This window comes from Sturnira hondurensis, unplaced genomic scaffold (genome assembly GCF_014824575.4).
Source record: "Sturnira hondurensis isolate 20B ecotype Veracruz unplaced genomic scaffold, ASM1482457v3 Scaffold0004474, whole genome shotgun sequence".
Lineage (NCBI taxonomy): Eukaryota > Metazoa > Chordata > Mammalia > Chiroptera > Phyllostomidae > Sturnira > Sturnira hondurensis.
Genome location: NW_028077105.1, coordinates 6,286,560 through 6,312,175, shown reverse-complemented (window position 1 = coordinate 6,312,175; position 25,616 = coordinate 6,286,560). Strand labels below are relative to the sequence as shown.

The 25,616-nt window shown below is 38.7% G+C and overlaps 1 protein-coding gene and 3 non-coding genes across 4 annotated transcripts; 2 read left to right on the top strand and 2 right to left on the bottom strand.

Annotated features, from left to right (window-relative positions):
• The first annotated feature begins 3,328 nt into the window (after positions 1–3,328).
• Positions 3,329–3,473, top strand: LOC118986822 (U4 spliceosomal RNA). The gene has a single exon (XR_005066453.1). It is a non-coding gene; the product is annotated as a U4 spliceosomal RNA (small nuclear RNA).
• Positions 3,474–14,137: 10,664 nt separating this feature from the next.
• On the bottom strand, positions 14,138–23,286 carry LOC118986770 (pantetheinase-like). Its single transcript, XM_037045870.1, is given in 10 exon segments — positions 14,138–14,338; positions 17,020–17,167; positions 17,169–17,298; positions 17,301–17,415; positions 17,853–18,146; positions 18,799–18,847; positions 18,849–18,881; positions 18,883–18,985; positions 22,736–22,812; positions 23,222–23,286. Coding segments are annotated over 10 exon segments (1,215 nt in total).
• LOC118986829 (U6 spliceosomal RNA) lies at positions 20,148–20,250 on the bottom strand. The gene has a single exon (XR_005066460.1). It is a non-coding gene; the product is annotated as a U6 spliceosomal RNA (small nuclear RNA).
• Positions 22,134–22,235, top strand: LOC118986825 (U6 spliceosomal RNA). The gene has a single exon (XR_005066456.1). It is a non-coding gene; the product is annotated as a U6 spliceosomal RNA (small nuclear RNA).
• Positions 23,287–25,616: the final 2,330 nt, after the last annotated feature.

Genomic DNA, 25,616 nt, shown 5'->3' with positions numbered 1-25,616 from the left:
AACTAAGGTGGCAGGTGGAGATGGGAGGAAGGTGGGGGGCGGAGATGGGAGGGAGGTGGGGGGCACTGGGTGGTGCTGGGCTGGGAATACAAGACAGAAAACTGTACTTGAACAAGAATTAAATAAAAATTTAAAAAATATATTTTTTATTTTATGTGATTGTAATAGAAAGAAACATACATACCTTTACTCCCAGGTTATACATATATTCAATGAATTATTTCATTTAACATTTTAATATTGATAATATAATTATTCCTTCTTCCTAAAGAAGGAAGACATGACATATGACAATTATGACATAATTTTTCTGATAAGAAATTGAGGCTTAGTTCATAAAACCATTAAAGTTGGAATATGGCCTGATATCTTAATTACTAGTACAGTTTCTTTTTTAACCCAGTTTTTTTTCACTGCAGAAAGGATCAACTCAGATCAATTACTTCAAGAACACTGAGCTTTGAACTTTGTATCGGAATGTAGAATGACTTGAAAAATGGCACCTACTGGTGAAGTGTGGTATTGTGGTCCAAATTACTAAGCATTTTGAATATCCAGAGCGAGGTGCACAGCAGGAAGTGATGTGGCCTAGAGGAAAGTGCTATGATGAGATCCCAGGGGGCCTGGGCTTCAGTGTGGGCTGAGGGCATGGCACTGGAATGCTATTTTTTAAGCTCTAAAACCCCTTAAATTTTTTTGTCATGCAATCACAATTTATAAACATATGAAAGTAAAATCTTGTCAAATACCTTCTATTAGGCCTCCTCATCATGTCTCATTGAAGAACATCAAAGCTCCATGGGACCCGGTTTAAAAATATCCCTTCTGTTTCTATAGGATTCTATAATTACCAGCTAAATTATTAAATTTGCAGTATATTTTGAAATATATACAGTATTCTAGACATATATCTATTATGTATATGTATCTGTATCTGTATCTGTATATGTATATGTATATGTATATGTATATATAGAGAGAAGAATCTAAATTTCTGGCAATCAATGAATAACCTGACACCATTTTGTAAAAATGCTAGAAAATAAAGCAAGTCTTAGGATTCTAGGAGTCTGCCTTCCTTTTCATCTCTTCCCATTCCCTCTGGGCTGACAGTATAGATCAAAGCCACATGTAAATCTACATTTATCCAAAAGTAGAATTGAATGAATATACTATTTAGGAACTAAAATGCATACTTTAATAAATCTAAAACATTTCTCCCAACCTGTTTCTGCCTTCTATTCCCAGGAGAAAACATATTCATAACAAATGAATGGTAAGATTTATTTAAACAGACACCCAAGCCCATTTCATAAAAGAACAGACAGTAGACTAAAACTAGGTTATTAAACTAAGCAATGTGTGCATTATAACTAAAATTTTACTGAAAGAATAATCACTATTTTACCATGAAGTTTAAGTGTGCACTCAACTAAGCTCTATCAGTTAACCATCTTCTACTTAGGTATTCTTCTCACTCTTTCCCCCTTTTCCTTCTTCCTTTTTTTTTATACCATTAACATATTAAAGGAGTCAAGCATCATACTCTAATCACTGTTAGAATAGTTTGCAAATTAATTACTACCAGTCAAAAAATCATTCCTACATGATATCATCTTGAGTAGATTCGTTTGCTCAGTGGAAACCAAGGCCCAAAAATAAAGTAAGAGAAGCTGGGGGAAAGCACTTGTCCAATTTTAGAAGACTAAATTCATAGAAGATGAAAAAGTCATTTGACAACTTTGTATGCCTTGCGTTTTGTGTGTCTAAGATGTCAGGTTCCAAGATAAAAACCAGTCACCTTAGAGGCTTCCTCCTCCTATTTTATAGCCTGATTTCAGAGATATAAAACCTTAAACATAGTATGTTAGAAATTGTTAATGTTAATGACACTCCGATAGAATAATTTTCCTGCTCAACTTAAAGAATGTCATACATTATTTCTGTATCTATTTTAAATGTGTTAATTTGTTTTTAGATTTACTTGTTTCAATAAATGCCCCATGATAGCATCATGAGTTGAATGCTTACTAAGAACATGACATAAGTGCAGTTTTGTTTCTTTTCTACTGGCTTTAAGAATTTAGCCAGCTAGAAATGATTATTATCTGTGTGTACAAATTATCCAAGTTGAACACACAAGAGTAATATGGAAAATTAATAAATCTCTCATTGATTATCCAGCTAAGCAAACAATTCTGTGCAAATGATCTAATCACCTAACGTTTGAAAATGACATCTGAATTGATAATGTAGTGGTAGGAGTTATAGTTTTAAATAGATCTGCCTAGCAGGATAGGAGCTTGCTGATAGAGCACTCCCAACGTCCCAGTGAAAGGCCATCTGCTCTAATCCCACCATGCCCTTTTGTCTCTGGTTTCATCAAGCATCCACGTCTAGTTGCTCAGCGTCTCATCTCCATTCTGTTGTACACAACCTCTGCTCTGACCCCGTCACCTAATGCGCCATTTCTCATAAAACCCTTCCGAGTGTGCCCTTTGGGGCTTGTGCTTCCTTCCTTGCTCAAACTCTTTACTAAGTGCTTCCTTCACTTGGTTCTAACTGAAAGTGTCTCTCCTCGGAGGATACTTCATCTCCTAAAGTGGATGGCTTCTCTCTTTGTCCCCGAATCCCTTTATATCTGTGGTTTTCAACCGATAGGCCATGAGAATTTTTAAAACATGTACTACCTGACTATTCAGTCAGGGGCACTGACCTTTTTTCCCTTAGATTGTCAAATAAAAAAATGACAACAGCCACCACAATAACCATCTGGTGTCAATGAATCAAAATAATATCCATTTTTTCATCAGATCAGAAAAAAATATATTTTTGGTGTACCACAGAATTTTACTAATTAGTGTATGTGTGTGCACGAGATGAAAAAGTTTGAAAATTGCTGCTTTACACACCCTGGAGGAAAAGTAAGTGTCCTCTAGTGCTCATTGTCCTCTGGTTTTCATTACAGATCATGGTCCCTCCTTCCTTTTTAAACTCCACTTTCTGCAAGCTTCGAAACTCCATCTCCTCCTGCTACAGATGCCTATAGACTCCTGTGTCACTTCTCTTTATCTCTTGAATGTTAGCTCCTGACCTCCTGTCACTTCCTCCAAAGCCACACTTCTCAAAATTCTTAATGATTTTGAGGAAGATACAGAGAGTATACTTAATAGAAAATGTTCAGCAGAAGAGAAACTCATTCTGTTGGCAATTGGGTGTGGAAATTAGTTATGAAACAAAAGAAAAGGAAGCCCACAGTGCCCCTAAAAAGGGGTCCATCGTGGTGTAGAGAGGCAAAAGTCACAGCCTTTTACAAACCAAGCTGCCAAGTTCTGTGCAGTGGCAGTGTCATAGCCAATGAGGTTTGTCTGAGGTGCAATTGTTGCTAGTTGGAAAAAAAAACACACAACAAGCTGCCCTTCCAGGTGTCCTGGTATATGCAACCTGGGAGAGGCAGGAGTTATACAGGTTTAGATGAGCAATTCTCAGTATCCCCAAATCCTAGAGGAGAAAATCACCTGTGCTCCAGCACAATTTAGGAGGTATCAAAATCCCGGGGCAGCCTTCAAGGAAATAACAGTAGAATGGCCTAGAATTACAATAGTGCAGAACCTCCCACCAAGTATAGGTACTGTTGTGTCTCTACCCAGATATTCAAGCCAAAGAAATAGACAAGCAAGAGCAGCCCCCAAGCAGAAAATGTGGAGCAGTTGAAATCCTGAGCAATTCAAATCAGGGGCCGCTTGATACTTAGAGGAAACTAAGAAGAAACCACTCTACATGACCCAGAGAGAAGCCAGAATCTCAATGCCTTGTTAGCTTGTTTGAATTTTTTTCAAGTGACTTTGTGTTTCTTGTACAGGGTGACTTTGCAGTTAGCACCTATTGCAAAATTAAGGATAGCAAAATGAAACCTTATAATTTAGAAATTGATTGTTTGCTCTAGAACTATGGCTATGCTTTTATAAGAAAAACTTTAAATTATGTGATATCTGACTTATTTGAGGAAGGCAATTATAAGTATTATAGACCCAAAATTGCAAGTAGACTTGGTTTTAATCAAAATGTACAGTTTTATGATTCCTTATTGGGTTTAGGTAAGTAACATTATAAAAAGTGTATGGTCCTACAGAAACTATTGCAGTCCAACTTTTGGTACACTTTTAAGGCTTCAGATGGTTCTTCACAAATTTGTGACCATCTGAGCATCATAAAGAAAACATTGTCAGCCAATGCAGCCAGCTGAGTTTAGGAAAGGTCATAAGTCTATGATTCACAAAGGAGGTACAGGATGTGAAGTGTGCTAGGAACAAGTCACATGTGCCACGTGAATCCACTGCATAGTCCTCAAGTGCAGAACATGCTTGTTCAGAGACCCTAACTGCTCTCTCCTTACAGATGGTACTGAAAACTTGTTGACTCTGTATTTGGTTCTAGAGCTGAGAAACCCTGAAGTTTTTAACCATGGTCTAAAATCAAAAAAACAATTGTTAAGATAAGATCTTCTAAAAGGGTGTCTTTTCCATGACTCAATTTAAAGAGCAGTGGGTGTAGCAAGACTAAACTTTCTAAACTAGCAACACCCTACCTACCCTGTGGGAGAGGATTGCCAGCTACTGTGTGTCCGCATCAGTGTTCCTGGGTAAACAGAAACATGAAATTTGCTGAGTTCTTTTTCAAGTAGCAATCTCACTTCCTTATCTGCTGTAGGAGGCTGGGTAGAGCAAATACAGTCTAGAATTTAACTTTGTAGGAGATGTGATTTGGTCTCTCCCTACAAATCCAAAACTCCAAAATAATGTATCTTGAAGGAAATAAAAATAAGGCTGACCTCAAACTTCTCAGAAATACTGAATCCCTTATCTTAACAAAGCAGTATATATAGAGAGATATGAGGAGAAAAACTTGAAATCTAAGAATTTTATATGCAGGGAATATATCTTTATGTGACTGTAAATGATTGTCACAATATGCAAATGCTCATAAAATATGCTACCCATGTATCTTTTTATTTTAAAAAAAGAAATTACTTACAGAGAAGCATTCATTGTTTGTGAACAGTATGAGAATTAGAATCTCAAGATTGGGAAGCTAAGCCATAAAAGGACTAGTAATTAGCTTTATGCCAATCAAACATAGAATTGACCCTGGCTGGTATAGCTCAGTGGACTGAGTGCGGGCCTGTGAACCAGATGATCGCGGTTCGATTCCCAGTCAGGGCACATGCCTGGGTTGCAGGCCAGTTCCCAGCAGGGGACGCAAGAGAGGCAACCATACGTTGATATTTCTCTCCCTCTCTCCTTTCCTTCCCCTCTAAAGATAAATAAAGATAAATAAATAAATATATTTAAAAAATCAAACATAGCATTGAATTTAAAATAATTCTGGCAAATTTTGTTTTAAAATTGGGCTGCAGTTGATAAAGAGACACATTTTTGAGCTCGAGAAAAGTCATAGCACTTAAGAATTGGAAGCAAGCACTGGGAGCAGCAGTACCTGAGCAGATCAAATTAGAGCACAGAAAAAGAAACTTAAAGAAATGATATCAGGTATTTTAAAAATGCAGAAAGAAATTGTAAAAGAGAATAATCACGACCGAAAAGTGAATCACTGCTCTTGTGAATCAAGTGGAGGAATACCACATACACTAAGCTAAAACACAAAGGAATAGAAATTCACTCATCCTTTTTTAATAAATATTTACTGAATGCTTTTCCTTTGTCAGGCACTAGGTGCTGAGAAGAGAGTGGTGAACACACGGAGCAAACTTCCTGCCCATGTGAAACTTACACTCCAGTTGGGAGTGGAGCTCAGACAATAAAGATGATAAATGAATAAAATATTAGATTGCAGTGGTTGCTAAGGAAACAACTACAGCAGGGAAGAGAGATAGGGAACACTTGGGGAGAGAACTATAGTTAGAGATAAGGTCTCCACAAAAGACTGAAATAAGATGTCTTTGAATCTGACCTGAAGGAAGCAAGCTAACCACATGGGCATCTGGAGGATGTGTGATCCAGCTACAGGGTACAGCAAGTGCACAGGTTCTGTGGTGGAGCATGTCTAGTGTGTTTGCAAAATAACAGAGATCAGTGTGGTTGGAATAGAGGTAATAAAACAGAAAAAAATAGATGGGGACACCAGAGGAGCTACACAAGGCTGCACTGAGCAAGGTTTTAGAGGTCATAGTAAAAATTTTATTTTATTTTAAATTTCCATGTATTAATTTTTTAAAAAAGAGAAAGAAGGGGAGAGAGAGAAAGAAATGTTGTTTTGTTGTTCTATTTATTTATTTATTCATTGGTGGTTTCTGATATAATACATGCCCTGACTGGGGATCAAACCTGCAACCTTGGCATATCAGGACAATGCTCCCATCAACTGAACTAGCCAGCTAGGTACCAAAGCATTTTGAACCCAGCCACATGATCTGATATGTTCTTATAGATTCACTGTGGCTGCTGTGTTGAGAACAGAGGCATAGGGCAAGCACAAGAGTGAGGTGACGATGAGGAAGCTGCAATAACCTGGTGGGAGAAGATGGTGGTTTGGGCCAGGGAAGTGGCTGTGACAGTGTGGCGTGCTGGTCAAGTTGGGATATGTTCTGAGATACAGCAGGCAGGATTTGACCATAGACTGAACGCAAGTTGGGAGAAAGTTGTCAAGGGAAATAGCTCGGCTTTTGGTTTGAACAGCTTGTAGGGTGGAGGTCCGATCTACTGAGAAGGAAAAGATGGTAGCTGGAGAAAGACAAGAAGCAGGAGGAAGTCAAGAGTTCAGTTTTGAACTTGGGAAGTTGGAGCTGTGTGCTGAACAGCAGGGCCTTTTGTGCCCAGCTGCCTCTGTTCCAGTCTGGCTTTGGCCATTCACTGATTCTGCAGCCTTTGACATGCTACCTCATGGGGCTGCCCTTTTCTTATGTGGAAAAATAATCTGTTCCTGGGCTTTTCTGAGGATGGAATAAATTAAGATTTGCAAAATAGCGTATTTTGCATGGTGTTAACCAAATAAGTAAGCATCAATGGAGAAATATTAGGGGCATGTTAAGGGAATGTATAAGAAGCATCACAAAGCTTTTTCAAGAATACACATATATTTGAATTAATATAAAAAGATGCACTCTCAAGGGTCACTATAGGTCATGCGTAAGGAGAGGAGGGAGTGGAACAAAGGAGAAAAACAGTAAGATATAATGAAACAAATAGAGGTAGCATTATAATGAAAGGGATGGTGTTTCATTTACTGCTATAGCCTCCAGGCCTGGAAAATGTCTAGAACATTGAAAACTGAATAAAAGATTAAAGAGTGAACAAATGGACTGAGGACTTGATTAGCTCATTTCTGTGTTTGTTGGGACCAATAAAAATGTAGGCACATACACTTAACCTGGTTCTATATTCTGAAGATAAGGGAGAAAATCCTGTAGGCATCCAGGTAGCAATTCCTTGACCATGATGGTGGTGTTTGCATATGTCCCACTCATCAAATTGTACACATTAAATATGCTCAGTTCTTTGCATATCAATTATGCCTCAATAAAACCATTTTAATGTAAAAAAATTAAAAAGAAAGATAATCACGTTAGCATAGGACTTCTTATCTTTAATTTCAGAAGCCAGAGGTCATTGGAAGGAGCTTAGAAACAATTACAGGAAGAGGATGAGAATTCAACAAGCCTATATGCAGCCAAAGATGGAATCATATGCCGGTAAAAGAAAGACAACAAAAATACACTCACACCCACCTTCTGAGAAACTCTAGGAAATACTCTAACAATAAAGAAGTTAAATCAAATCAATTTTCTTTAGGTTACAAGAGATGAACAAAAAGAACATACATAAATAATATTATGTAAATTAAGATTTTAGTTTAAATCAAATGATTAAGATAATGTGACACAATGCAATGCTTGTTAAATATGGATTTTTAAATAACAATAATAAATTTGGAAAAAACACTACATTTTCACCTGAAACTCAAATTCTCAACTATCTTACTAACCCCCAGTTGTTATTAGGGTTGGTGAGGAGTTGGCAAGTTAAACTCCTGAACTAGACTGCATGATACCTGGGGAAACATTTCCTTTTGTGAAGTTCTCTGGTGGAAGCACGTACACACACACATACATAGAAAATAGGTATGGAATGGTATACTCCAAATTCTCGATATCGTTTACTTGGAGCTAGTGCGATTAAAACTAAAAAAAAAAAATGACAACAGAGAAGACGTATTGCACCAAATTTTAGCAATAATTTTTCCTGGGTGGTGAAATAAATGGGTGAGTTTTGCTTTCTTCTCTATAATTTATACATCTTCCAACTTTTCAACTATGAGAATCCTTCACTTTTATACCCACAAAATTATTTAATAAAATGAAGTGTATATGAAGTTTCAACTGAAACTTAAAAATGTGTTCGTGAATAATTATTGATACATATTATTTGAGCTTCTTTTGCTTGTATAATTCTTTACATGAGTTATTTTTACCTTCATATTAAAATCACACTTTTGCTACATTTCTGAATTGAACCCTTATCCCAGTTTTCTTCTACCCTACAAATTTGGAAACAAAATTAGAAATGGACATGATAATAATTTTATTCCAAAAATATGTTTCCATCTCTGTAATTTGTCCAATAAGTCTCATTAAAATAGAAAGCATATTTTTAAAAAATACTTATTTCAAGAGAGAAAGAGACAAGGTACAGGGGAAACAGAATTTCTAAATGGTTAGGTCATGATTCTCAGGCTGAGACATGGCTGGAAACAGTTTCCAACCTGCAGAAACAGGAAACTGTGGCAAAATCCATTCATTTGCTTATACATCACCGTAGATCAATGAGAGAAAAAACAATCTCCAGAAACATGGTGGTAAATAAACTACCCCTGATGTGTGTCTGAGATGTGTACTTATGTAAGATACTATGTGTCAGATTTAGATAATTGTGATTGAACGATTCTTAAGTTAATTGATCTAATATATGACTTGTATAGACTTATACACACACTCTCTCTCTCTAAAGTGTAAAGCCATGCAGGAATGTGCCAGAATTACTACTCCCAAATATTTTTTCAAATAAGATTTTAGTTCTCTAATTAAACATATAGTAACAATACAATACATTTTAATTTCAAAGCCTGCAAAAATCTACATGGAGATTTTTTATATTGCTACAACTAGCCAAATATACAACATGGAATTTCCTTCTTTATGTACAAGAACAGGAGTTTTAAAACCAATGTTTCAAGTTTTCAAATTTCCTAACTTTTCATCGGTAAATTTTTCATAAAAGTGAATCATTTTAAAAGAGCATGTGTAAAGCAAGCTATTTAAAAATATATAGATTTTTTAGCTTCTCTCACTAATCTCAAGTGTAGGTCACCAGGAACCACAGCCATGGGTGTAAACGACACTTAAAGGAAAGCACACGTCCATTAAAACTGCTTTAATTGTTGACTGGTTTGAAAGGAAAATACTCCTGTGTTAGACAACTTTACAAAGGAAATACTAGCACTAAAAAAATCACTCACTTTCAAAATGGATAACATATACCACCACAGGGATATTTCTAAAATGGACAATGTCCTAGACTCCACAACATCTTATAGTTAGAAAATAATTTGAAGTGGTGACTTTCAAACATTTTTTAACCACTAAGAAGAAATATATTTTATACTACCACCAGTACACATGTAGATAGGCATCCATAACAGAAGTAAATGTTTTCATTAAAAATACCCTTACCTCATTTAATTAATTCACTGTATTTTGTATCTTACTCTATTTTATTTTTTTAATGAGTGGGATTTACACCCTGTAATGTTACTAATCACAATTAGGAAAACACTGTTTTACAGGTTATACGATCACACATATTTAGCCCATCAGTTTTTTTAATTCCTATATATACAACTTTTCCAAAATGACCCTCTTATGGGTCATTTTGACCCAGGGCCTTCAATACAACAAAGCAGATAATTGAACTGATGTAGTTACTCATCTATTTACACCCATTTCTCGTTCTTTCACACTAAATCATAATTGTGATAGATTGATTATTTGTTCCAATTCCTCACTCTCCTAGCATCTCTACCTTTGTCTTTGTCTCATTGGGAGTGAGAGGTATTTACCTGTCCTTTGAACTTGAACTTTGCATTTGACTTGTTTTGGCCAAAAGAATGTAGACAGAAACATAAGGGTGACATTTCCAAACATCGTCATGAGGAGGACTCCCTCCCTGTTTACGCTCACCCTCTGTGCCATCCTCATGAGAGCATGCCCCAGTGATGGCCACTTGTCTGAAGTGCTTGACAGACACAGAGAGCAGCCCGGGGCACAGAGACATGCAGCCTGTGGCAGGGCCATCTGAGCTGACCCTACAGATCCGTGAGCAGACGTTGCTATTACTCTAAGACACTGAGGTTTGGGGTAGTTTGCTACATAGCATTTTGCGACGGCAACTATCTGGATTAACTTTTTTTGAAGGATTGTATTAATTTTTAGGGAGAGGGGAAGGGAGGGATAAATAGAGGGAAAGAAACATCAATGTGTGGGTGCCTCTCATGAGGCCCCTAACTAGGGACCTGGCCTGCAACCCAGGCATGTGCCCTGACTGGGAATCGAACTAGTGACTCTTTGGTTTGAAGCCCATGCTCAATCCACTGAGCTACACCAGCCAGGGCTAGATTAACTGTTTTTCTGAAACAAGCCCTCGAGACCTATCACTCCATTCTCCTGCTGTGGAGTAAGCTGTTAACCCTCAGTTAATTGTCTTCGATAGAGCAAGATAACATTTTATCATGAAAGTAAAGAAAAAATCAGTTGGTTCACAATTTTAGTTAAATCAAGGTTGTAATCTGTTAAAACAGTATTCTGTGATACTCATATTTTCATAACTCAATTCAAAGTTTGTCCAATCAACATGTCTACAAAGCACATTGCCCAACATTAACTATTTATCAGATAATCTACCATTATATTAACAGGTGAGCCTTACTTGCTCTGGCAGGAGTTCAAAGTTTCTAGAAGATTTGGTGGCTAAATAGTTATTTACCCTGATAAGCACTCTTGCTATATTTCAGTGGCTGGACCACCATAAGGAAATAATTTTAATATTTAAAAAGCTTACTCTTCTGTTGACAGATTTTCATTGATCCTTCTAAATTTACCCCCTAAGTCTGAAATTTTCTCACTCTTTATGGTGACATTCTTCTACCAATATCTCAAGGAAAACTTTTATTCTACATTCCACATCAACAGATATAATCAACTACATTTAGTCTTTGTTCCAGGAAGTGTGTATGCTTTATTATTAATCATACACTTTTACTTTAGCCCTCACCTTGCATTCTATCAAAGTCTGAGGCTATTAAAGCTATAAGATTGACTATGAGGGAAGTGGAATATAGCTCTTACAAAAGCAAGGATGCGATGAAAATCTGTCTTTAATAATCAATGAGGGGCTCACTCACTCTAAGCTCCAGCACTGGGACTGCAGTTCAAAAAGTACCAGGTCGTATGGAGGGGACTAACCTGGCTGGCATCAGGGTAAGAGCTAGAGGAACTGCTTTCTCCCAGACAGAAGTGCTGGCAGAAGCCATTGCTCCTTGTTGGAGCCCTTCTTCCACAGAGCCAGCAGGTGAGAGCTATATTCGAGTCTCCATCAACCTATTAGTGATTGCCCCATCACAGTGATTCCCTGAGAACCTTCCCCACCCAGCTTGAAGCCCAAGCTGTTTCCAGTGGCTTTTACATTGAATGGCTTATCTTGAACCACATTTCAGACTTTGCTAAATCTCTCAAACAAGCAGCATCTGAATCAGTGTGCCCCATACCTCACCCTAAGTGGCCACAGACTTGCCACTATTGGAAGCCAGCCTTGGTTTGCAGCTTGGCCTCTCCTGGGCACCTCCACGCCAAGCACAATTAGAAGACATCTACAGATTGCTGTGTAGCTCATGCGAAGTTGCTCTGGGCAGAACACAGGTAGCAAGCAGCTGACCTTGGCTTGCACCTCCCAGAGGTCCAAGAACCAGCACACCCAATGGAAAACGTCAGACTATGTCAAAGCACCACCCAAGCACCTACACAAGTACACAAAGGGCAGATTCAGCAAGCAGCAGAATCTGCTCTGCTTATGTAAATCCTGCTCTAGGAGGTAAGCCCCTGCACAGCTAATCCTCCATGATGGTCACAGTCAGTCCCTGCAACCAATCAGAGTAGGGATAAATTCTTTCTACTGAGATAGGGATAAATCCTTTCTACAACAAGATAGTGTACATAGCCCACACAGAGGGGCTGGGATGGCACATCTGCAGTGTCCAGCTGGGATGAACACTGGGGAAGGGGTACCATTGGACTCTACAGAGCACCTACATTAGGCCTCTCTACCAAGCCCAGGAGACATAACAACTCTACCTAATACATAGAAACAAACACAGGGAGACCAAAATAAAGAGAAAAATATACATGTCCCAAATGAAATAAAAGAAAAAAACTTCAGAAAAAGAATTAAACCAAATAGTGATAAGCAATCTACCTGATGCAGAGTTCAAAACAATGGTTATAAGGATGCTCAATGAATTTAGAAGAGTAAATGAACTTAGAGAGAACTTCAACATCATAAAAAATGACATGGGAACCATAAAAAGAACCATTCAGAAATGAAGAATACATTAACTGAAATGAAGAATAATTTATAGAGAATCAACAGTAGAGTAGATGAAGCTGAGAAACAAATCAGCAATTTGGAATATAAGGAAGAAAAAACACCCAATCAGAACAACAAAAGTAAAAAAAGAATTTTAAAAAATGAGGATAGTGTAAGGAGCCTCTGAGATAACTTCAAGTATACCGACATTCATATCATTGGGGTACTGGAAGGAGAAGAGAGAGAGAGCTAGAAATCAATAACTTACTTGAAAAAATGAGGAAAGACAACACCCCTAACCTGATAAGGAAATAGATGAACAAGTCCATGGATATAGAGAGTCCTAAATAAAGTAAACTCAAAGAGCCCACACAAAGACACATAATTAAAATGCAAAAGCTTAAAGACAGAGAGAGAATCTTAAAAGCCGCAGGAGAAAAGCAGTTAATTACCAACAAGGGAGCTCCCATAAGACAATCAGCTGATTTCTCAATAGCAACTGTGCAGGCTAGAAGGGACTGGCAAGAACTATTCAAAGTGTTGAAGAGCAAGGACCTACACCAAAATTACAATACCCAGAAAAGCCATCATTAATTTTAAAGATTTTACTGATTTACTTTTAGAGAGAGGGGAAGGGAAGGAGAAAGAGAGGGAGAGAAACAGCAATGTGCAAGAGATACATTGATCTCTTGATACATGTGTCTCTCACATGCCCCTAGCTGGGGACCTGTCCTACAACCCAGTCATGTGTCCTGACTGGGAATCAAAACAGCAACCCTTCAGCTCACAGCTGGGAATCAAAACAGCAACCCTTCAGTTCACTGAGTGACACCAGCCAGGGTGCAAAGCTATCCTTTGTGATGGAAGGATATATAAAGAGCTTCCCAGACAAAAAAAGAGCTAAAGGTGTATTTTACCACCAAACAAATATTACATGAAGTGTTGAAGGATCTTCTTTAAGAAGAACAAGAAGAAAAATATTAAAAATATGAAGAATAAATGGCAATAAATACATATATATCAATTGAATCTAAAAAAAAACAAAATAAACAAACAAGCAGAATAGAAACTGACTTATAGCTAGAGAACATTTTCACAGTTGTCAGATGGTAGGGAGTGGGGTGGATGAGTGAAAAAAGGTATAAGAATTAAGGAGTACAAATTGGTTGTTACGGAATAGTTGTGGGGATGTGAAGTACAGCATAGAGAATATAGTCGATAATATCCTAATAGCTATATCGGTGTCCAGTGTGTATGAGATTTATTGGGATGTTCACTTAATAAGTGTTATAATATCTAATCACTAGAGTAAATATCTGTAACTAATATAATATTATATGTCAACTATAATTGAAAAAAATTTAAATGCAGGCATGAATGCTATTACCACTATGATTTAAAAGCATTCTTGAAATGCTAGTCAGCAAAATAAGAGAAGGTAACAAAACAAGGAATACTTTGAAATGGAAAAGGCAAAATTATTATTTTTAAGGCTGACAATTGCCTAACTGAAAGACCAAAAGCCTCGGAACCAGACATTCTGCAGCCTGTTGCATGGCTTTGGCTGCATATCTCACGAGCCCTCCAAAACCAGCGCGGCCAAAGCAGAACTGAGCACCTCCCACTGCTCTCCAGTCTGCTCCTCCCCATGCATTCTGATCTGTCAGAGCACCACATTCACCCGGCCACTTTCCCCAGAAATCCGGCACATTCTATACCCTTCATTCTGCTTTTCTCTTCCATATCAAACTAGCTAGCTACTAAGTTCAATTTCCTAACTATTTTTTCACTCCATATGCTGCTTTTATTCCTATTAAAATAATCTTGGCCCAGGTCCTAATAGGACTATTTTAATAATAAGCAAACCAATCTTTTTGTCCTTAGTTCCATCATCCACAGTGAAGCCAAAATGATGTACTCAAAAGTGTGTGTAACCACATCATTCCCTTGCTGAACACCTTCCAATGAAAGAACATCACTGGCAGAATAAAGTCCAAATCTTAGGAATGAGAGGTAAGATCCTGCAAGTTATGATCTTGCCTCCAGGCTCATCTTCCTCCAGTCTTCACTCCTTAGTCATGGCTTGGTAACACTGCACAGCTTGCTCTTCCCTGCAACTTGTTCTCTTGTTCTCTCACATACCCACACCTTTGATCATGCTCTCCACTGTACCTAGAATTCCATCCCACTCTTTTTTACCTAGGTAATAGCATAAGCTTATACAACATGTCCAGAAAGCTCTGTGGATCCCCAAATTAGGCTAAGTACATCCTTATTATTCCTAGAGCAAAATGTGTGGTCTATGTTCTATCTATGTTTTTCCCCTATTAGATTCTTCGTGAAGAGGGTCTAGACTTATTAATCTTCATACCACTTAGCACAGAATATAGACCTGGTATGTAGTAGGCCCATGAAAATATTACATGGTGGGGCAGTTCCAGCACTCAAGGGGCTTTCAGTCTCCAAAAAGGTGTGTACATAATCTGACATGACATGACTTTGATAAAGTTAAGCATAGGGTGTTTGGGGGCACATAAAAGAGCACCTGGCTCAGTTGAGAGGCAAGAGTGGTGCTACCGGAAGTTTCAGGGCAGCCTTCTCAGTGAAGACATCACCTAGGAAGCACTGTGAGTGATGAGTAGGAGGGAGTGTCATAGATATGGGAAACAGCCCTGTGCCAACATCCAGAGGTCCTGCAGATGCTGGCGTGTTGGAGATGGGGAAGTGTCTAAGTCTGACAGGACTCCAAGACTCATACAATGAAGTGAGAGAAGAAAACAAAGGGTAGAAAAAAGCACATCAGACTTCTAGTGTTTTATGTTAAGGAATTTGATTTGCCAATGAGAAGACAGTGAGAAATTTTAGTCAAGAGAATGAAATAATCAGAAATGGCTTTTAATGACTTTTATAACTATAGTATAGGGAGTGGACTGGATGGAGCTGAAGCTGTCAACTGGAAACTCTGTTGGGAGGGTAGTGCAATAATCTGGGTGAACTAGATCAGAGGCCAGATCAAGGAAGACAAGACCAGAATAAGAACAAGAAACCTGATTTTTCTTATGAGTCCCATCTTATAAAACTATCACAGTTCCTCCTTTATGTTGAAGAATGTTAGAGAGCTGAATCTTTTCATTAATAAATTGTTTTGCTGCACATCTTGGAGATCAACTCTGTATATCTCCAGGACACAGTTAGTGTCAAGCTCTTATAAAATACACTAGGCATCAATGAACACATAGGGAAAATGGTTAAATTAGGTCAGGCAGGAAATATCAGATGGTAATTATTCATTAAAATTGTCTCTGATGTGATTATTATACCATTTTAAACACTGGCACTGCAAAATAAATGCTCTGCTTTTTCCAACCGGTTTAAAATTGGACTCACATTTAGAATTACAAGTTAGCAAATAAGAATTTATGATGCCTAACTAAATTTGAATTTCAGGTAAACAATGTTTTCTACCAAAATGGGACATACTTGTAACAAAAACAATTCATTGTATATCTGAAATTTAAATTTAACTGGGTGTCTTGTATTTTATCTGGTAATTCTTCTGCCACCAAAATAGCCATTACCAGTTGTTGTAGACCACTCTGCCTGGTTCTAGGATTTATATCTCGACCCCTTGTGGCTAAGGGCAAGAGACAACCTTTGGAATGGGAGCCACAGGAGACAAAGCTTGTCTCTGGTAGCAAACACTGCCTCAGTTTCCTCTCCCTGGCCCCAAAGCTTGGTCAGAAGTCAATGACAAGTAAGACCCCTCACAGCAGGGGGCAACCTAAGCCAAACTCGATCACTTGGGAGGCCTTCATGGAAGGATGGGGTGGGGGGGTGCTGGGCTGCAACAAAGAGCAATAGACTCTCACCCCCACCCCCCAGCTTTGACATAGTCCAGTCCCGATATGCTCTGGGAGAAGCCTGGCTCTAATCCCCTTAAGCCTGAATACCTGATGGGGAGGGGTGCAGCTCCTTGTCTTGCTAGAGTGTGTCCTGGGGAAAATCTGGCACCACAAAGACTTACTGATAAACCTGTGAAACCTATTCTGCTAAGAGTGCTTTAATTCATATGTTAAGGGTTTGAGCGGGAAACCCTAAAACTCTGTTTCTGACAGACTCTGACTCATACTAAGCCTTCAGATTTCTTTAAAATGTTATCTACTGTTTGATCCTTGCCGCCCTGTGGTCCTATGAATTACAACCCAATAAAAGCCCTTGGAGGAGGGAGCTCAACGCCCTTTTCCCCTGAGAAGCTGGCCACTGGTCACGGCCTTTTTTCTCTGGGAAAATGGCCACCTCTCCTCCCCAAGCAGATCACATCATGTCTCAGTCATGTTTACTCTCCTCTGTGGTGGCTGGGGGGACTTGCGAGGAAAGCCGCCCCCACAACCAGTAAATAGTAGCTCTCTTTATATTTGTATAGTCCACCAGATGCCTCTAGGGCATAAATTTCTTTTAATTTCTTCTCAGACATCTTGTAGCTTAGATAACAGCAAAGATCTTTCTGACAAACTGCAATTTCCTGAGACTCCTGTGAGTTCCAAGAAGATGAATTTTAAAAAGATAGTGCCCTGAAATTCCTGGTTTCCCAGGAATTTCTGTACCATTGGCATACCATTGGCTTCTATACCATTGGCATAAGAGTCTAATTCACCACGACTGGGTGGTACGGGTGGGAATCTGGCAGTGAGAGAAGGAGTTTTCCCTCCTTTGTCTTCATGTTGTAATGAAATGCTCTATGAGAATCAGGTGCAGATGCCACTTCCTGGAAGCGATAAGTCGAAAATGACATTTGGAACAGAAGAGTGAAAAGGGATCACATAGTTATTATTTTAAACTTATACCTTATATTGATATTTTACTCTAAGTTATATATTTCATTAATTTCAGTGAAATATGCTAAGGAAAATAGATGATAAAAAGGATAACAAACTATGACACCAAAAAGCCGAGAAGAATTTCCAGTAAGAAGTGGTGAATTTTGAAATAAAAAAATAAAAAGAAAAAGATTGAATTCAGGTTGAATAAAACTAAATAAATCTCAAAACAATTTACATGAAAATTGAGTCTACAGCATATCACCAGCTGGGTACACAAAAATTAAGAGTAAAAAATATTGTATTAAGTAGCACATATTAGTTAGAAAAAACCTTTTTTTCCTTTTTTGGATTACATCAAGCTTGTAAACCTTAACAATTACACAATACCTGTAATATTCTTTGAGGGATGGTGTGTATTGGATGCAAGGAGATTGACTCCCATGCTCAAAGCCCAAGCTGAGTGGAATTCACAAGCTGAAAAATGTGGCCAAATATTCACCCAATTTGAAAGAAACAACATGGTGTCCACATGGAAATCCCTCACCAGGGTAACAGCAGGATCGTGGAAGAGGATATCAAACCATGTGAAAATGCCCAAACTTCCAGAAGTAGTGTTAAAAGTCACAACTTCAGGTTCCTTTGGTATATTGAATAATTGCTCTTCACCCCAAAAAGGCTTTGCTGCCACAAACTGAGGATGATGGGAGGAGAAATCTCTTTGAAGAAGGTGACTTGGATGTCACTGTGTCTAAAAAAGAACAAGCTCACATCGATTCAGCAGTGCTAATTTCATCTAGGACCACTGGCTTCATTGGAAAAGTGTTACAGAATCTGAGATTACTATATCTAACAGGAACCCTTTGGTCCAATCTCCACATTTTATAGATATGCACAAGGAAATCCATACCTGTTAAGACCTTCCTGAATCTTACAAGACAGAGGAGTAAACTAGATAATGTTTGTTTGCCAAGAACACGTAACTATTTCCTGTGGACAGAGAACTTCCTTTGCTCCTTTCTCATCAAAACCAAATCTATCGTAAGGCATTTTTTGTTCTAGGCTTCACCCTTTGCCAGAGCATGCCTCTCAAAGGATGCAGTCCAGGTAGATCCTCCTGATTCTCACATACTCCCAACAACACATCCTGGTAAACTTCTTGAGCCTCTTTGTAGCAGCTTTCCACACCTCAGTATTACTTCCTATGTTTGGTCTCTACTCAGCTTCTAAAGTATGTTTATTATTACCAACAATAAGGAATTTTCTCTCTTGCACCCTCTATTGTGTTATGCATTCAGTAATTGGATTGCTTATTTGCAAATTAATTCTACCTTATGGTAGCGTGCCGCCAGTTTTCCTTGAGAGTCAAACACCACATCAGTTATATTGCTAATGGCCATCAGAGGGACACGGGGTCACAGGCAGTGCATGGCTTCTTGTTCCCAGTATTTGCCACAAGGAAGATAGAATTGTCTTTAGCCAGGCAGCTGAGTCTTTCTTGCCCTGGGGTGTGACCAAGTCTGGTATGTGTTATTTGAAGAGGAAAAAATAAACCTAGCTTTTAACAAAATTCAGAATGATAGCAGCCTGAACCTATTATGTAATATACACAGAAAATAAACTCTAAATAACATAAATAAAAGGGAAGGATTAAAACAAAAAGAAACTTCAGAAGAAGTACATGCTGTGGGAATTTGGTTATAGGAAACTATTCTAGAGTAAGATTCCAGACCATGAATTTTTTTCTCCATAGCATTTATCATCACCTATAATCATATATTCATTCATTTATGTGTTAATCATATAGTCTATGTCACATCTTATAGATATTATGGGGCCAATACACATATTTCCTGTTCACTGAACCCATGCCTGACAGAAAAGTGGGCACCCTTGACTTGCTCATGATCTTGGAGAGAAAGTTTCCACCTTTCACTACTGAGTATGATGTTGGTTCTGGGCTGGTCATAAATGGTCTTTATTATGTTGAGGTATGTTCCTTCTATATGCACTTTGTTGAGAGTTTTTAATCATGAAAAAATGTTGATTTTTTATCCAATGCTTTTTCATGTGTATTGAGGTGCTGATATAATTTTTATCTTTCATTCTACTAATGATGTATTATATTTTTAGATTGTGTCTGCTCAACCACCATTGCATCCCAGGATAATGCCCATGTTACGAGGTCTATGATCCTTTTCATGTGCCGTTGAGTTTGGTTCGCTGGTATTTTGTTAAGCATTTTTTGCATTTGTATTCATCGGGGATATTGACCTGTAGTTTTCCTTTCTTGTGGTATCCTTATCTGACTTCGTTATCAGAGTAATGCTGACCTCATAAAATGAGTTTGGAAGTGTTCGCTCTGATTCAGCTTTCATAAGATTTTGATATAGATTGGCATGAATTCTTTGAATGTTTGGTAGTATTTGTCTGTGAAAGCACTTAGCCCTGGGCTGTTCTTTTTGGGGAGGTTTTTGATTACTAATTCAATCTCCTCACTCCTTGTTGGTCTTTTCTGATTTTTCACGTCTCATGATTTAGTCTTGGTAGGTTGTCTATATCTAGGAATTTATACATTTCTTCTAAGTTGTACAATTTATTGGCATATGATTGTTCATAGTAGTCTCTTATGATGCTCTGTATTTCTGTGTTATTTGTTGTGATGTCTCCTCTTTAAAAACTAAGGATGTATCATCCTTCAGTAATTCACATCATCTTTGTGCAAGGGCAGTACTAATCTTCTCTGAGTCATTCCAATTTTAGTGTGTGCTGCCCAGGCAAGCACAGAAGGAGTTACTGCTTAATGGATATAGAGTCTGAGTTTTGCTGGATAAAGACTTCTACAGGAGAATGATGGTAACAGTTGCACAGCAATAGGAATGTAACTAATACCACTGACTCTATGTGCAACAATGGTTAAAATAATAAATTTTATGTTACACATATATTACCACAATAAAAAATGGGGAGAAAAACTTTTGGAGGTAAGAAAAGAGAAATCTTAACCAGGACACTAGTGAATCTTTAGGAAAGAAAAGGGCGAGGAGAATTTAAAAGATGCATTTGGGGTCATAGGAGATAGAGTTCTGCACAAGAGGCCAAGAACCTGTTCAAAATCTCATAGACAAGGAGGTACCATTAATAAAGCTTTTGGGACAGAAGTAACATGATACGAATTTTCTTTAAGATCAATAGGACATCACAGGATAGAATGTACTAGAATGTTTAGATGCTAAATATAGGAAAATCATTAGGAAGCTGTTTCAATAGTTCACACAAGAGGCAATAAGAGTCGGGCTAGGAGAGTGCCAGCCAGTATGGAGAGATGGGAATAAGGGGACCTTTGTTAATGCCTGAGTTCTTTATTTTTATCATATTACCAGTAGTCGTCTCAGGAAAGAAATTTAAATGCACTTTGGAAAAGTGGGACCTCAGAATATGTAGTAGCTAACCATATTTATCCTATACTGGCACAGCATTAAATAATAATAATAATAGTCCTGGATTATTGAAGAATAGCTGAGAAGGCTAGGATGACTATCGAATGAAAGAAAATGTGGTACCATCTGCTGGCAATAGTAGTAAAAGCTTCCTTAGCATTTCAAATCTACATCATTAAATCTGCAGATTGGCACAAAACCATAGCAACCATCTACAAAACACATCTCTGTAAAGGAGTAAGAAAGATGGAAAAACACATCTAAAAATTATTTTAATGCATTTCTGTAAGTGATCATTTGATAGTTTTCCCCCTCATTTGCTTCAATTATACCTGAAATGCACAGATATAAATCAACACGTTGACACTTGAGACATATTTACCCCAAGTCTTTCCAGGTCACCTGAAGTGGTAGAATAGGTACATGAAATAGAAGCCTGGTGTTTTGTGTGTGTGAAACAGTCCTGATTACACACTTTCCTCCTGTCTCTATTATTCTTAAAAGTGCTTCATATATTCTAATATATTTCCACTTAAATTATATTTCTCAGACTGTTTGCTGTAGGCAAAAAAAATCTCCAAAAATTATTTGTTAGATCAAATGTCCTGATTTGGAGTGTAAAAAATGCATTTTGTTAATATGAGCCTGAATTCTGCCTGTCATTTAAACCATAATATTTGCAGAATCCTTAATGTTGCAGAGAGCTCTGTCTCAGTGCTGTTGTGAACAGAAGAAGGAAGTGGAAAAGAACAATTAAAATGTACTTCCTAAGACCTATTTCAACGTGTTCAATCTCAAAGTACAATATAACAAAAATTATTAATTACTGAAGACACTATCTTGTAGCAAGTGCCCATTAAATATTCCATAAATATTTGCCGAATTCTTACCATATGAAGCACCATGCTAGGTATGTGAGCATCCGAGGAAAGGACATTCTGGGCAGAGCTGCCCAAACACACAGTGTGGGAGGTACTGAAGTGGGAGATACGGTGGGTGCACTTCAAAATCATTTTGTCTTACTGAAGAAACCATGCGTGCACAAAACCCTGAACTAACAGTACAAATAATATGCAATCGAATATCAAAATGCTTTTTCACACAACTCAGCTAATTAGGAAAGCCTTTATTTGTTAACTCACTGAACTAACAATTGACTCTTTAATCTTTAAGCCAGCTCACGTTGATCACAGCTGCTGACATTCTTTGTATTAAAGGATGCTCTTGTGCTCACTTCGGCAGCACATACACTAAAACTGGAATGACACAGAGAAGATTGGCATGGCTCCCGTGCAAGGATGACATGCAAATTTGTGAAGCCCATATTTCAAATAAATAAATAAATAGATAAATAAATAAATATCCTTACATGAGATTCCTATACACGCCCATAGTGGCAATCCTGGTACGTAAGAAATAGTCAGTGAAGAAATGTAAGTAAATTCACCTTTGAGTTAGGTTACTGGACACAGGTTGTTTCTCAAGAAATCTGTAAGCTCTCTTCTGGGAGATAAGGAGTTTCGAAGCCAAACTGTTTCTCTCCAAGCCTCTCAGGAACTCTCAGGACCATACTGGTGTCCAGCTGTAACTGTCAGCCCACCACCATGGGGCCTCGTAACAACTACTGCCTCTGCCTTATTCAGGTAGCTTCCAGCTGGTTTTTTATCTAATCTGTCCTATTCTTCAGTTTTATAAGATTCAGTAAGATACCTCAAATGCTTCTGGAAGCATGGGGAGTATAAACGTTATAGGCAATGATCTTCCACAAGTTTTTTCCAACTGAAGTAAACTCGTGTTCATGATTGAATATTCTACAATCTGTCTTTTTATCTGTTGGGGTGATTACAAGGGATCCAGTTCACTTGAGGGTCTGGGATATCCTCCAGGAATGGGCAGATAGACCACCTTTTCAGGTTATGCCATAAATACCATATTCGGAGTATTATGTACCATATTGTGCATATACCATGCACAATAACACATGCATCCTGCTAAAAAACGCAGCTTAATTAAAATATTTCTCAGATAAGCAGACGATCAAAGAGGGCCTGGCAAGATGACCCGCAAAACTGAGTGGCTGAGGAACAACCATTCTGGGTGCTGTTCCCTTTCAACCTGATTTCTTTGTTTTCTTTATTTTTACAGTTCATTTTCTTTGTCCAACCACTTTCATTTTCCAGTCCTGATGTCACCCTTTATATTCACACACTTCCATTTTTTCCTGACCGTGAGTAGCTTTCCAGGCTACTGACTAGTTTGCCACCCCCTGCACTTGTTAAATAGGAACGTAGCTCTTCCGCCAAACCCCCCCTACCCTGGATTTAGATCCTTGTGCCTGAGGGTGTGGGATCCGTTTGGCCTCTCACTGTTGTTACACATCTCCTTTGCTGTAGCCTTTCCTGCTCCACCCCCTGCAAATTCGATTCCTGCTGCTCAGGAGGAGGGGACCTGGAGATGCAACCTCAGCTAAGCCGGGCACCTCTGGGTGGGAGAGTCACCCCGAGGGCTGATGTGTGCACACAGAGGAACACGTATTGATAGGTATATATTACATGTATGTATCCTTGACTTTCCTGACACTTTATAAATCCCTCGCCCATGCCTGATCTATGAATATCTCATTTAAACCACATTTGTTCAAACCACGTATTTAATCTTAAATCTTCATTTAACGCAAGGACTTACATTAACATATATACTTTTTCCAAGTTGTTAGTTACAGAATAGTCTCAAGATGTAAATTACAGTACAGGGAATGTGGTCAACAATGTTGTGATGACGTGGGGGGCCAAGTGGGGAGGTGAACTATCGGGGGGACCACCCTGTATAGGACATGACTTTCTACCCACTGTCCTGTACATCTCAAACTAACACAGAATAATACTGAATGTAAACAGTAATTGCAAAATTAAAATAATTCATTAAAAATAGAAGCATATACATTTTTATGTGTAATTAAAATGAAGTATGCAATAGGAAGTATACAATACATACTGTTAAGTCATTTGCAACTTCAGTTTGTTTTGGTATCATGAACTAACCCCCAAACCTGCACACTCTTAAGAAAAGTACAGTACACAGTACATGAAGGTGGGAGAAAGCAAGGCAGGGATTAGATTACAACAGTTAACCAGATCATGTGCTCTCTTGAGGGTGGCTTTCACTGAGAGATCTCAGAAGAGGTGCTTCAAAGGTGTGTTAACCTAGATTCCCAGAAACAATGGACAGGTCTGCGTAAAGTAAAGACAGGTTTTACTAAAGAAGGTGTATTACCTGGGTGTGACTACTCACCACGACCTGCCCAGGTAGGAATTTGTGAGCGGAGCTTCCTGTTAGGTTACTTTCCGTAGCACCCCCTTCTCTTCCACAATGGGATGCCCTTGATGAATTGCTAGAGGCTCAATGTGGATCCACTTGAGAGTTAAAAATTAGGGGGGTTCCAGCGTCAGGAAGGCTCTCAAACTTTTGTGGGTTTTACCTCCCAGAAGTCCAACAGATTCTCTGGGCAAACAACTGAGAAAACAAAACAAAACTAAACTAAACTAATGCTCACTAAATAAAGGAGAGAAATAAATGCACTTTGAAATAATCCCTGTGTGTTTTGTTCTCCTTATCAAAAGCCTTCCCTCAAGGGAAACTACCTACCAGAGCCTAACCAATCTGGAGAAGAGAAAAACCTCAACTCTAACCCTCCTGGCCTTTCAGTCTCAACTAAGGGGGAAAGAAAAAAGACTGAGAAGGATTTGTGAAGGTCACAGCCCAGGGGTGCCGGCTCCCCCCAACAGAGACTTAATCATTGGCCTCTGTCCCCCTCCCCCATGTGTTGCCAGCGCATTAATCTGACAGTGGTAGTCGACCTGGCATCTGTGGACTAGCCAAGAGTGAGTCTTCAGACAGACAACAGCAGTTTTTGCAGAATGCCACCAGCCAAAGCTGAAACCGGTGGGCACCGACAGTGTCTACGGCAACGCCTGAGCTGGGCCTCCCGATATCTAGTGTCACTCATCACCTTTTGTTAAGCAGCAGCTAGAGAGAATTACGGGAAAAGGCATCAGCAGAAAAGACTAAAACCAAAATATCCATCGATCAATGTCGAAAACCCCTCCACTGACGATGCAATAATCACTTGGGTACTTAAGGCAGTAGGTTCAGGAAACTCTGCCTTTCCTGCACTCTCCACTCTCTGCAGGCCCATTCTCTCCCTCAGGACATACTAATGATACTCTTCTTACTCAACCACTTTTGTCTTACAGAGCTGTAATTCTTTACTATGTCAACGGGAAGAAGTGAGCTTCAGTAACACTTTGATAAGCCGTCTAGAGATTGCCAAACTCCCCAAAGGCAGCCTAACTGCTCATACAGATTAGGAAGACTGGACTCCAACAAACCTGGAGAGCAGCCTTGACTAATACCTGAAGACTCCTCAATCAAACACGCACAGAGGGAGAGAATTGCCTCTTGAGAGGGGAAATGTGACATCCTACTGCCTAGAGCAGAAACAAGATACACAGTAGTCTGGACTTTGCTAACAAAATAGTTATAATACCAAACCAGGCAGAAGGCCCTCAAAGGAAATCAGCAGTAAGTCTTGCCAAGAACAAGTGGAGAGGCTCAGAAACAGGGAAAAAGTAGGGGAGTGTGGACAGCAGGACCATCAAAATGGAGTCACTCATGTCAACCAAGGCCAGTCAGCCAGGACACTTTTGTTC